This window comes from Zerene cesonia, unplaced genomic scaffold (genome assembly GCF_012273895.1).
Source record: "Zerene cesonia ecotype Mississippi unplaced genomic scaffold, Zerene_cesonia_1.1 Zces_u006, whole genome shotgun sequence".
NCBI lineage: Eukaryota > Metazoa > Arthropoda > Insecta > Lepidoptera > Pieridae > Zerene > Zerene cesonia.
Window position 1 is genome coordinate 537,167 of NW_024045136.1, and position 13,678 is coordinate 550,844.

Below are 13,678 nucleotides of genomic sequence, written 5' to 3' on the forward strand. Positions count from 1 at the left end.
AAAAAAAAAGAAAAACAAAACTCGCTTTGCATTCCAGAATACAGCATAGAACCTTCTAGAAGGGCCTCTCTCTGGCAGAACAGCGCCGGATTCATGTTCTACTCGGTTCCGCACCGCGGCTCACCCTTGGCCGATATCAAAACGCCAATCACGGCGAGGAGTATCGAGTTGTTGGAGATATGTAATAGTGAGTTCTTCAAATTAAAATTTTAACCCGCCCAAGATAAAAATATGAGAAAACCTGTCTCTCCTTTTTTTATTATTGACTTGGTTAATCTCTCTCTGTGACTTGTCCTCTTCCCAAGAGCTTATGAATGATTTTTTAAATCCTCCGCTCTCTCAATGTTAAAATAGTATGTAGTTTAGAAATTAAAAACTTTTTAACGGATTTTAAACGCGATTTATTCATTATATATTAACCTGACGTTTGACGTTTGACGTTTCGAACACTACAGCGAGCGTGGTCAAGGGGAGACTGAGACTTGAGTTTGAGTCGAGATCTCTCTAAATGTCATTTGTCCTAGGCATCCTTGTTAATATGTCATTATAGAATAATCTGCCACTAAATTTGCCCCCTTTTATTCCAAGTCTTAGTGAATTCTATCTTTGTCCAAGAGATATTTGTGAATTTTCTCATAGAACATAAAATCTCTCTCTCCGTCAGACTGTTCTCTCCTCCTCTCCCTGCAAGAGCGCTGGCTGGTCGCCACGCAGGGCGCTAGGCCCGCGGTCCGCAGTCTGGTGGAGACGGGGCGCACGCTCATGTCCGTGCTGTGGTTGAGGATAGTCAGCGTGGACTCTGCTGGTGAGTGGGGAAGAGTTAAATGGGGAAAATAGAGAAAGAGTGAGAAAAATTATGTTTTGTGATAAATTGAATAGAATTTCTTCCACATAAAAAAGGACTGAAATTTGAGAAAGATAGGAGAATATTTGTTTAGATTAAATGTTGAAAAAAAATGAGGCGGGCTTGTTTACTATATTTCTCTTTCTTCCTCTCCTTTCTTACCTACCACGGAGGAGAGAAGAACTATGTATATCTCGGTGAATTCAGTAATCGAGTATTTTTTTTATTTTGCAGTAATTACGGTCGAAAAATTGTTATCAACATTCACTTGTTCCTATTATATGAATAGCCTAAGTCGGTTAATTAATTGTTACGACTATATTCAGGCCGTTAGTAGAACGGTTCTATTTATAAAGGTTCTCAATTAAACGCCTGATTGATCTACTTGGCTACAAAACACATGAATTTTAATAATATTTCTTTTATTCCAGATCCAGGGAGGGGCGCTCTTTATGGCGTGTCAGTAGACCATAGAGAAATATGTAAACCGACAAGTCGGAATTGTTTATTGTACACAGAACTAATGCATCTTATGAGTACAGCACTTAGTAAAAAAACGAAAGTGTCTGTGATTGATCATGACTTTTAAAAAGTCAATAAACGGACTGAGACTGTCATGAGAATTTGTAAAACTTCTACAATCTAAATATATACAAAACAATCGTGTGGCAACAAGCAACAACGTTGAATGACCATGTTGCGGAATCGCCAATGCATGTTGCTGGCAACATTGCGTGTTGCAGAGTGGATGACGTACGTCGTCGCTCACCCTAGAGGCGACAATAAAGGGGACAATAAGTGCTAAAAGCGTATTTTATAATGCCTAAAAGTAAAGATCATTTAAATTAAAAATGAAAGAGACAAATATACATAGACAGATAGTGTGTTGAAAACATAAGCTATAAACAACAGAAATTCACAAAAATCACAAGGTCACCTCTAAACTTTTCTTTTGGCGATTTAAAATCATCCTAATATTCGGTAAATCATTATTTGTAAAAATAATGATTCTTGAAAAATATTATCGTCAATATATTATAGTGATGTATTCTCTTAGTACAATCAATAGATGTTTAGTAAATCGCGTATTCTTATTTATAAGCGATACTACGTACATATGTGTGCGTGCGGCACTGTGTACCTACACAGCCGGCCGAGACCGGTGATTGGTTGATTGTATGTGTGTGTACGCGTCATTAATGAAGATTCCAGAAATATTTTCGATCAAACCACAATAACTATGAACACAAGGTTTTAGTCTCTTTTTGAGGTTATAAAAACGAATGACGCTTTTAAATGTTAACATGATTATATCAACTTTATTTTTTTGTAACTTGATATGTGTAAAGCAAATTTCTCTATAAATCTACGAAATGAAATGTGCATTTTAATAATTTACGAATAATCACATATTTTCATTTGGCATGTTATTTCAAATCGAATAAAGTTCTACACTCTAAGTATATTAAGTATTGAATTAAATTGTTATGGTTTTTTGTTTTTATTGTGCCACAGTATTTAAATCACAGTAACATTTATTACACGATATATTATTCAACACAAGTAATAATTTTTACACCTTAGGCTCTTTTTTAACTGTCACCGTTAAATGGTAAACACCGTCAGATTACAATATCGCAATTCAGATTAATTCCTTGCAATATTGTAATCTGTCAAAAAAACTGTGATCCGGAACATACTGCTTATAATTAAACGCATTTAAATTGTGAAATGTACATTCGATATGACGGATGAGGTTAGGTACGGTTTAGATTAAAACTACGCAGAAATAGGAGACCCAAAGCTTATACTCCGTCGACTTGCACCGACGTTTGGGAAGAGTTAATTACATTATATTATCGAAAAATATTCACATTATAGTTATCGAAAAATAATGCCTCAAATTCCAAATGTTACGGATCACAATTTGCAATATGCTAGTTATTCTATTAGTCTTTATAATCTAATGGTGTGATATCTAATAGTCACAATATTTTAAGGGCACGCTTTCTTATAAATAGGCATCGATCTTGTATCTTACGATTTAAGATAAATTATAGCACTAAGTATAATGTACATAGCTGAGACAATAAAATATTAATGTATAAACGAATAAATACTTTTGCCATGTATTTTTTTTATTTACCGATTGAAAATATGCTAGAATTATGCATAAAATGTATAATTTAGGATAGAGTATATCTTATGAATTATGGTGAGACACTTCAAAGTATATTTTAAAAGTTACAGCGAATTTCGCTATTATATGGATATCATTCAATAAGTAATATGTGGATAATTTAAGTATTACGTACATATAAAATAAATTGTTTGTTTTATGACCTGTTTCATTTAAGCAGCAGCTTGAAAAAAAAAACATTTGTAGAAGTCGAGCACATTCACAAATCAGACCAGCTCGCGCCGGGGCAGGCAAACGATATGAAATAGTGAATTCTATAATTATTCGTTCGCTGACTTGGAGTACCCCGTATCCCTTTTCCTTACCCTTCCCATACCTTTGCGTTGTCCCCTCAATCAATCCTATTTTCTCACACCTATAACATTGGTAATCGAGGCGTAAGATCATTTGTAGAGGCCTCTGCAAATTTTATGTTTGGTAGAACTTACCTACCATCAGGCGAGCCACCCAGCATAAAATATTCTAGTTTGTTCCCAGTGTTTCACTTTAACTAACATTAACTGTAATAGAGTGAAGCTATTGGTATTTAACTATTAAATATTTAAACTTTAAACAAATTAATAACTTTAAACATTTAATATAATAAGTGAAAAAGTGAAGACCCGTGTCCCCTAGTGGGGTATGGGGCAGATGATATTCATCTGTTTCACTGATCGATTTTCATTATGGACAAGTAGGTGATCAGCCTTCTGTGTCCTGCCAGACCGAGACATTTTTTTTGTGCGTCCCCACCGGGAATCGAACCCAGGACCCCTCGGCTCTAAGCTCACGCGTTAACCACTGTACCAGGCGGTCAATAAAAATAGCGTCTTGGTTTTCTTAAATATAGGATAGATTAAAGATAGACTTTTAATGCATAAGAAAGATCATTTGTTATCAAACACAAAAATAATCTCGTCAATCGATTGAACACCCATGGAGTTATCTAGTGACTTAGTAAAAAAAAATACACTCAAATTTAAACCACTTTCCTTTTTTGTAACGTCGAAAATAAATAAATGAGTTTCAAGAGCATATAATTTATGAGGAAATGAATTAAAAATAAAACCAGTGTTGCTATTTAAAGTTACTTTATTTGCAGTAGTGTTGCACACATGAAGTATCAAACACATTCGCACCACAACGAAAGTTTTGTACATTTAAAAAGCATTATTGCGTGTTCGTTGGACTCATTTATTAACTTAATATACATTCTTGCCTTCTTTACTCACACAGATACATACATAAATGTTTCTTTCTAGGAGCACGTAGTTAATTGAACGTTTAGGTTAAATCTGACAAGGTTACCAGCTGAAATATGCATTGTGTGTTTAATATTTTTTCCTTAAATAAAATATTGTTTTCTTTCTTTGATATTGAATGAACAATACAGGTGAAGTTTAAAAGTTTTAATAAGCTTATTAAAGCATTTGACCTAATATTTCGTTACCTTGCTGCTGGCAACCCTGTCCAACTTTTTTTATCATCGACATTGTTGTATGTATATTTCACTGATCTTGACTTGCTATCCAATCTTACACATCCACTGTAACTTTACTTTTATGGCTAACCAGTCATAGCCTAATGAAGCACAAACGATTTTTAATTGACAATTACAATAGCAGCTTTTGAGTTGGAATAACTTTGGAGAATGTCCATGGCACCAATTAAGTATTTGGGCGGTAATATTTGCATAATATTTATTCTTAATACAGATTAAAAATAAATATGACTTTATTTCATTTATAAGTAGCCAGCTACCAGTAGATAAATTATATTATTTAATTCCCGCCATGACTTGATACTTTGAATAATATACATTATTTACGGCTGTGATAAAACTTTTACAAAAGGCTGTGCAAGTGACAGCTGAGCATTTTGGCGCCATTTTAAGCATCCTATATAATAACAAAGAGCAGCAACAATATCTTTTCAATGTGCATCAAAAATCGAGATATATAATTGTTTTTCAAGCTATATAAAATTGATAAAAATTTTATTTAAATTCAATTTTGGTGTTATGCTTACCGAGGAGGTAGATTATTAAAACTATTGTCTATGGTATCTCAAAAGCATGGGCCGTAGTTATGGTTGGTTTAAAACATAAAAGTACAATTCAAAAGCATTCTCTTAACAAAACTGTTGTGTTGAAGAAAAATGATTTTTTATTTAAAGTAAAATCTTTAAACGGTTTTCTATTAAAACTATACAAACGAACCACAAACCGCCCATGTTTTGACTTCTAATCTAGAACTATTTCTGAACTTAAAATCTAAAAATAAAGACTAAAACTAATCAGCTTAAACTCGCATGCTTGATCTCGACTTTCATATTTTGGGCATAATTTGTTTATTAATCATAATACACTTTCAAAATCGAATTCATTTTATTCTTGAATATATTCCTTTTACGCATTGTATGTAAAATGAATAATTATGTATTTTGTTTATAGCATATTGATATTATCATCGATTACATACAGAAAAGTGGAGTGTAGAGATGAGAGATGTCTGACATCTTTATCTATGAAGTGCCCGTCAAAATTGCGTCATAAGTGTGGCTCCGCGCAGCCAGCGTCACCGCCAGGTGAATTTTAAGAGTCAAGTGATATATAATGAGAAAAGAAAAAAAAAAACAAGAGCTCTAGACCTCTTCCCTCTTTTTAACTATCTAAACTTCCCTCAATTTATTATATCTCTACTCATTTTACATCTGCTTATTAAAAACTACATTCGATATACATACATATTTTAAACCCACCTCTACACTCCATAAAAAGATACTATACTATAAGATAAAGAACTTTTTGAATCTATGATCTTAGTCTTTATTCTTAGATGAAAATAGATAATTTAGAATACAAGTGAAATACATCGCGTATATTAAATTTCTAACAATTTCCAATCAGTTTAAAGCTATGGCTGATAAAACTAAATCGGGTATCAATTACTTCGGGCTTTACAAAATTCTTCTAGTTGATATAGAAACGTGGAATAAATTATGGAGCGCGTTAATTAGCGTTATTAATTTCAATGACATTACAACCATTCGCACAGAACTATTTCGTATCGTATCGCTATTCCATTATTTTCCTTGTTCTTTTCATTCGCCAAGAACGTAATGCAATAATAGCATGAGAATTTCATGTTGCCAGTTTTTTGGGAAATAAGCTAAATGTATTAATGTTCTTTTAATCAAATCGTGACACTTTCGTAAGTTTTATAACTAGCTATTAAATCCAATCTAAAAATATAAATTCAACTCAAATTGCAGAGAATGACAAGAGACATAAACAAATGCGCTAAATCTTAATTTTCGAGGTGGGCGATGGGGAATATAACTTAGTGTTGTATTTTTATTCAACAAAGAAACAGTACAATTTGGCAACGCTACCTCGTAGAAACACTCAAGCTTATTTTCGACCCACGCACTACCGACACTACGCAAACATTTTATAAATACAATTAATTCGTATAGAAAAGTTATTGCACGGTTATAGGCGACGACGCCTTAAATTTATTAGGCATGTGTTTTACTTACCTAGTTTTTAGTAAATTACTTTTAATTTCATAATCACATTATTTAATGATCTGTTTACGCGATTCATCTATAGTGGTCGATGTATATTAATAGCATAAAATAACGATTTAAATATATAAATTTTTATAAACGTTTTCATTGAGCTTGTGTTTATCCTTTATCTATGTTTTAATAAAAAAACATACTTGAAAGATGATAATATAATAAGAAGGCTTAGATTTGAGACCCAATATAAGTTTTAAGCCGGGAATAGGAAATTTGGGGTTGCCAAGTAGAGCAACACTGAGCAAACTTGTAACGTATTTCAACGTATGAAAAAGGAGTTATGTTATCAAGCAGATTAGTTTATAGGGTAAAAAGTGTAAGTAAATCACATAGCTTCTCTACACAAACGAACATTATTTTTAAAGTCATGCAAAAATACTTCTTATATATATAACTGTAATTTTTATATTGCTATTTACATTGCTAATCTACAAAGGTACGGACTGTGGTGTATAGTATATCATAAAGCTGTGTTCACACGTTACAACACACACGTTTTAAAAACATCAAATTACAACATTGGCAGCTGTCAATTTATTATAATTTGGCAACACTATTAAGCACACGACCACTTATCTAACAATGTGTTATAATACAAGTAGAAAAACTCTATACGCAGTGACGATATTGCTAAAATCTAAAATAATTACGTCCTAAACTTGACATTGACAGCTGTCAATTTATTTACATGCAATTCTGTGAGCTGGCAACTCTAAAGGACGAAAAGGACGTGTTTAAGGCTTACTTAACTCTTTAAAATGATAACGGATTTTTTCATTTTATCAAAAGGATTACGTCCCGTACTTTTTTAAATGTATTCAACAGGCAAGTAAGATTTTTACAATTCTAAAGCGAACACAAGGGATTATAAACCAACGATATTATAATCTATAACACTACGAGAACGTATTATATATAAATAAATACGATGTTTTGTACATTTTATACAATATAATAAAGTAATAAGGAAAAAACGATATCAAAAAGGCACTTTTCACATCGTTTGTTCCGAGATTTCTATGCACCTAAATCAGGCTGAATCCTGAATCTAGAGTCGAAATAAAAATGGCGGTCGAACCCTTTCCTGAACATTATCTCTTACTATTTCCAACCTTTACATAATAGACACACGAAGCTTTAGACTATAGATATAAACCGACCTTCCGCCATCTTTAAATAGTTTGAATCGGGTTGTATTTCGTCGTTAATGTATTATATCTGTTAAATATTCGTTTCATTTATTTGGTCAATTCATTTGTATCTAGCATTGGTTTACTACATTTCGAGAGGTTAAATAGTTGAAAGATGACAATACCTAATTATAAAGTCAAATCCTACTTAATATTGTTATATAATATGCTATAATTCTACTCGAAGTTGTTACTAACTTAAAATATGAACAATGACAAAAAATTTATTCACAAAAAATATCATAAAAAACATAAAAAAAAAGAAATGAGGGTCAAAAATAAAAAACCAAAAATAAAATAGCAGTGCATTTAATAAAATAAAAACGACTGAGCACATGAGGCGGACGTAGCGCATTCAAAATTGACAGCGAGTATCAATCTTGTTTGAGCGTACTGTACATATTACAATGCTTTGGTAATGGGCTGGCGGGTGACAGCTGTCAAAACAAAACTCTGACAGCCGCCACAGATAATAGCAGAATCACAGATTAAAAACGGCTAGCCAGATAGCATTAGGAATAACATAAATTTTTCTAAATAATAAAAAGAATAAAACAGTAAAATAAACAAAAATAATAATAGTGATACAATTAATTTTGTTCGCAAGAAGGCACATACGAAACCTTAATCTAACGAATACAATATAAACTTAAAACAAACGACGTGTGGATACAAAAAAAAAAAAACATATATATATCAGGAAGACGACTTTGAACAATCATTATACAAGATTAGAGGTTAATTTATGTTTAATTTTACCGCTTCATTACCTATGTTCTAGCATTAAAAATGTCTTATATAAAATTTCCGGGCGTACCCTATAAACGTTAGTAGGCATGCTTCATACATATTCAATCATTTCCAGTAACACGAAACCTTTGTATTATGTTTTTCACCGTTGTAACCTTTGCCTTTACATTTCATTTACATACATGTTCATACATCGTTATATAATGTGTGCCAATAAAGAATTTCATCAAGAAATACACATCGATAACACTTTTTTCGCATTGAATTGATAAAATTAGCTTTTCTAGCTATCAGGAGGAAAAGAGAGTTGAATATCGTACAAGCGAGATGGTACGATGTTACTTTTTAAATCGATCCGATTACGGTACAGATTATACAAACGATAATAAATACGCTGTAATAGAAATTGACAAGAATCGATGTATAAAACAAATTGTTTTTGCGAAATTACTGTACAAACATACAACGCGTGCAATTGAGTTAAAACTTCAACGTCATTTTAAATTTCCCACTTTAAATTTATTTAACAATTATTGCAATTAAGGTGTTCAATCGTCGACACATGATCGAATTGATATCCCTTTTAACGATATAATTACATCTCTTATTAGAAATACCGCACAAAATTAAGGCAGATAAACGTTTCCGATTCTAGAATGACAACTTTGATAATTAGGGCCACGTTCCTAAAGGCCTATTCAACACTACGACTTATATTTTCAAGTGACGGATCAACTGAACTGAACGTATCTGGTAGTTTGTACAGCTAGCGCTATATGATTTTTAATAGTTGATCATTTTTATACTGACAGCGGTGTTTTCTGTCTTATCCGACTTCAAGAGCGTGCGTTATGTCTATAAATTAATTATTTGCAATACGAATATATCGCTACGTGCTATTACAGGCAATGTTAAACAGTAAACATCTCACAGCATGGCACAGAGAAATCAGTGGAGATGGGCCACGGATATGTATGTATATGTTTGTTGTTTTTTTTTACTAAGATGAAAAGGTACGAAAAAGCATTTTTTACAATTGGGCCATTTTATGAAATTGCTATATATACGAGTCAAGACATTATTAATAATTGAAATAACTGTGGTTGGTGAAGGAAACGAAAAATCTAGTAAACAATGTATAATTAAATGCGATAATCGCTATTAACCGAAACGAAATTATCACTAGTTTTAACATTAATTGATATGTAACCTTTTTGTTCTTGTTGTACTCTAATAAAAAAAAGCTCTAGTTAATTTGTCTTGCTCGCACACGCAATTTGTACGTTACGTTAGTGAGAGAAGGCGATACACTTAAATCCGTGACGTCATCCCACTCGATGTGTATATATAAAACATTAAAATCAAACCCTATACATTTAACAACATAAAACTAAGTTTAATTCAAAATGGAAGCCGTACTTAAAGTTTAATACACGTTTGCATACGATATTCTAATATTACTGTTTATTTCGTTACATCAATATATTCATTACAAAAGTCCTAGAATAAATCTTTAATAGAGTGAGATAGATAGCTTGTCATGTAAAATTGTATTTATGATGGAAAGAGATAGAAGATCGAGTTTATCAATAACATGCCTTCTCGCTTTCTTCACTACCAACGCTTAGTAGATCCTATGCGGGACCGAGAAGGCAATACTGTGCGAAAGGGATGCCATTATTGGGAAAATTTTTTACATCCGTTATTGACACAAGTTGTGTTTATGTTTTTTTTTTATTGCCACGGCCTACACATAGACCGATTGAAAATAAACAGTAATATTATAAAACCACATACAAAACACTTATTATGTACAGTTAGTAACAAAAAACAATAATACATTGTAATCGCTGCACTCGAGACACGATGTGGGGGACTCTATTCACGTTTTATCTCTTTGCCGACAAGGAAAGAGAGTTTCAGTGTTGTTTTTTTTTTAATCGATCCATTATTGACAACGCTAACACGACAATCGTGATCCCCCACTCCTATGCATTATTATTAATAACTGAGAAAAATAAAATGATGGTTACACAAAAAAATCTTCTTTTTATTCAAGTATTTTTCAAATAAATTGTCACAATTATAAAAAAAAAATTATGTCTTTTAGAATCAAAAACTTCAGTGCACGCGTAGCACGAAAACCGATGAGCCGTATCGTATGAGATTTTAATAAATTTATAATGCGTACACGTTTATTTTTCTTTTATTCGTGCTACACTGTGTATAATAGGTGTTGTATCAGAGGAATTTTATGTGTATTTAAACGTATTTTCTCTAAAACGGATAGAAAAGAAGTAGCCCTAATAATCCAATCGCATCGAAGTAATGTAAAAATGTCTTTTCATATTAGGGTCGCCGCACACGGAGCCACCGGCGACAACCACCTATAGTTCTTTAGACTCGCCGCACACGGCCGCCATACCTGTGTTGCTGTCGCATGTCACTCGTGTGCGGCGACACTTAGCATTCTGTTGTTAGGCCACTATTGGACAAAGAAATGTACGTACACCACGGGCTAGAATCTTCTTCCTACGCGGAGTCATAAGATAAAATACTATTAGATTAATAATACATTTTTAAGTAGCATAGCATAGAATTACATTACCCATAACGAAAATGGCATTTACAATTAATATTCTTTACAGGATCTGCGAGTTCATTTTTATATGGTGTAAGTTGCGCACGCGCAGACTGCATTTCCAAATCAACATCGTACGTATTTTATTATTCGGTTTGATTTTCCACATAGACTCTAAGAGCAGTCTAAATTGATCTGGACGATACAGACCAAGCTGTTAATTATATATTTGTAATTATAAATGGCACAAATGTCAGGCCAATTTTGCATTGTAAGGGGGCACCCATTAATTACGTGAGTAGTACGAGAGTACAGGGAGGGGAAGGTTGAGCTGATTTTTACTTTATATTTTTTCAGAGGGGAGGAGGGGAGGGAAATATCACAAGCTTAGCGGAAGCTAAGTAACAGGAAAAATGTACGACAACACAGTTGGGAAATTAATTAAAATATGATTTGTTACTAAAAATATTTTATCTAGATTAAGTAGCTCATGCATTAATCGTAAATACTTGTTTTAGCTAATCTATACTATAATAAAAATGGGGTCGGGGTCAAATGCTGTACATTGAAGATATTTAGGTTTTCTTGTGTTTGATTTTACGCGAGTATTATACATTTAGAAGTTAAAGACTTTTTAACGTATTTAAACGCGATTCATTCATTATATTCCGACGTTTCGAACACTTTACAGCGATATTTAGTTTTTTTTTTTTTGTGGGGCGAATTTTTTATTTTACTACTGAAGTATAAAATGCTATTTAAAACATTTTTATCTGCCCGTCTGTCTGTATCTCGAATAAGAATCACGCAAAAGCTACTAAATGGATTTTGTTGAAACTTGCTATGGTTATAACATCTACTCTGAGGAAGGATCTTATTTACTTTTTCATCCCGGAAATCGATACGGTGTCTGAGAGAGAGGGATGAAAGTCTAGGTATTTATTGGCAAACGCGAACAAAGTCACGGATACAGTTAGTCGCGAATACATGTACTTAACAATTTATTTCTTCCTCTTAAAAAGAATCCAAACACTATACTCTCGTTTTAAAATATCTCGTGTGATTCGGAGGGTTTAGGGGGAGCGAGTCAAAAAAACCTTACATAATTATTATGCCCCTTGTGCCCTTGCAAAGTATGGGGCAGATGCTCGGTGAACCAACTTCTATTTAGATATAAGAACACATCTACTGTAACCAGTATACTAAGACCTGTGCCATAAATAATTTGTCTAAACATTTCATAAAATAAAATTGTCCATTTTCATACGAATCGAATCTAATCAATGCGGTCTGCGGTTTCCCGCGACAATGTTCGTCTAACAGAACATTCTGGAACGAATACTTTCCACAGATAAACAATTAAAGATTGCACAACTCAATAACAAACGAAACAATTAAATATTGCACGTCCTATACGTGATTTTTTGATTCTATATTTGAATTCATTTGATTCTATATTTGAATATTTGGCTGTATTTAGTAATTAGGTTGACCAATGTATTTTAGAATTGATTTTAGCATCAAATATTACAATTAGCAGATGAAACTTCTAGAACGAGCAATAATAATTCCATGTGAATGCAGCGAATATACATAAAAATCGCTTTCAACGAGAGATTGCGAGTGAAGAATTTGTAAATAATAAATCATTATTGGATAAAGATAAATCATCGTTTATAAAACCGACAATTACGCAGTAAATGAATTTATGCATCTTGAAAATGCACTAAATCGAACATTTTCCAACTCGAATAATCGAATTATTTTTTATTATTCAATCAACATTCGGGCATCACGATACAGGTAACAATAAATGATTTCATACACCACACGTTCTTACGTAAATTCAAATATGCATTATTATTGATAATCTATAAAAATGGTCCTTCGAGCCGTACCGCTTAAATCTATTTATTGCTGTCTAACACATACCATACAAACGAAGGCTCGGTGTAGACGAACGTGTTGTGAACGGTACGTTTTAGGGTCGGTATTAATTAATATATCAAAGAAAGAGAATTGATAAGAAGAAGAGACCATAAATGTAGGTAAAAAAATACAGTTTTGGGATTTTTTTTAAAGTGCACTAAGGTAGATAGCTCACTGTTATTAAAATATATTTTTATGTTTAAAAAAAAGGACTAAGTATTATTTTGACACGATCGTCTACACTCAGCCTTAACCACTCGGCAACACTAAACAAACCACCTCTACGAATATAAAAAGTGACACTTATTATATACCCCAAACGCGACGACACGACACGATATCGTGATCGCGAACAAATCATCGTCGACGACACATCGCACAAGCTTAATATCGTGCCGGAGAACCGTGCTACGGGGCGTTTTAAAAGCGATGTACATCCATGAAACACTAAAACATGATCCGCATTTTACGAAGTCGGTTAGAAAAGCAATGAACCCATGCTGTTACTCGGCAATACCATTACATTAAAAAAAAATAATAATAATAACGAATCGAAATGATTTTTGTCCCGCAAATCAATTAATTAAACCACTATAATAGTAATAATAATTAAAAAAAAA

At 32.7% G+C, this 13,678-nt stretch overlaps 1 protein-coding gene and 1 long non-coding RNA gene across 2 annotated transcripts in view; both read left to right on the forward strand.

Moving 5' to 3' along the window:
- LOC119838877 (protein SERAC1) overlaps positions 1 to 3,186 on the forward strand; it is a 29,655-nt gene extending 26,469 nt beyond the window's left edge. The window contains exons 6-8 of the mRNA XM_038365020.1: positions 7 to 187; positions 665 to 805; positions 1,276 to 3,186. Of these exons, the coding sequence (XP_038220948.1) occupies positions 7 to 187; positions 665 to 805; positions 1,276 to 1,433 (480 nt within the window). The 3' untranslated portion in view covers positions 1,434 to 3,186. The remainder of the gene's footprint in view (positions 1 to 6; positions 188 to 664; positions 806 to 1,275) is intronic.
- A 4,885-nt stretch (positions 3,187 to 8,071) lies between these two features.
- On the forward strand, positions 8,072 to 13,678 carry LOC119838909. Its single transcript, XR_005288224.1, has 2 exons — positions 8,072 to 9,520; positions 11,197 to 13,678. It is a non-coding gene; the product is annotated as an uncharacterized LOC119838909 (long non-coding RNA).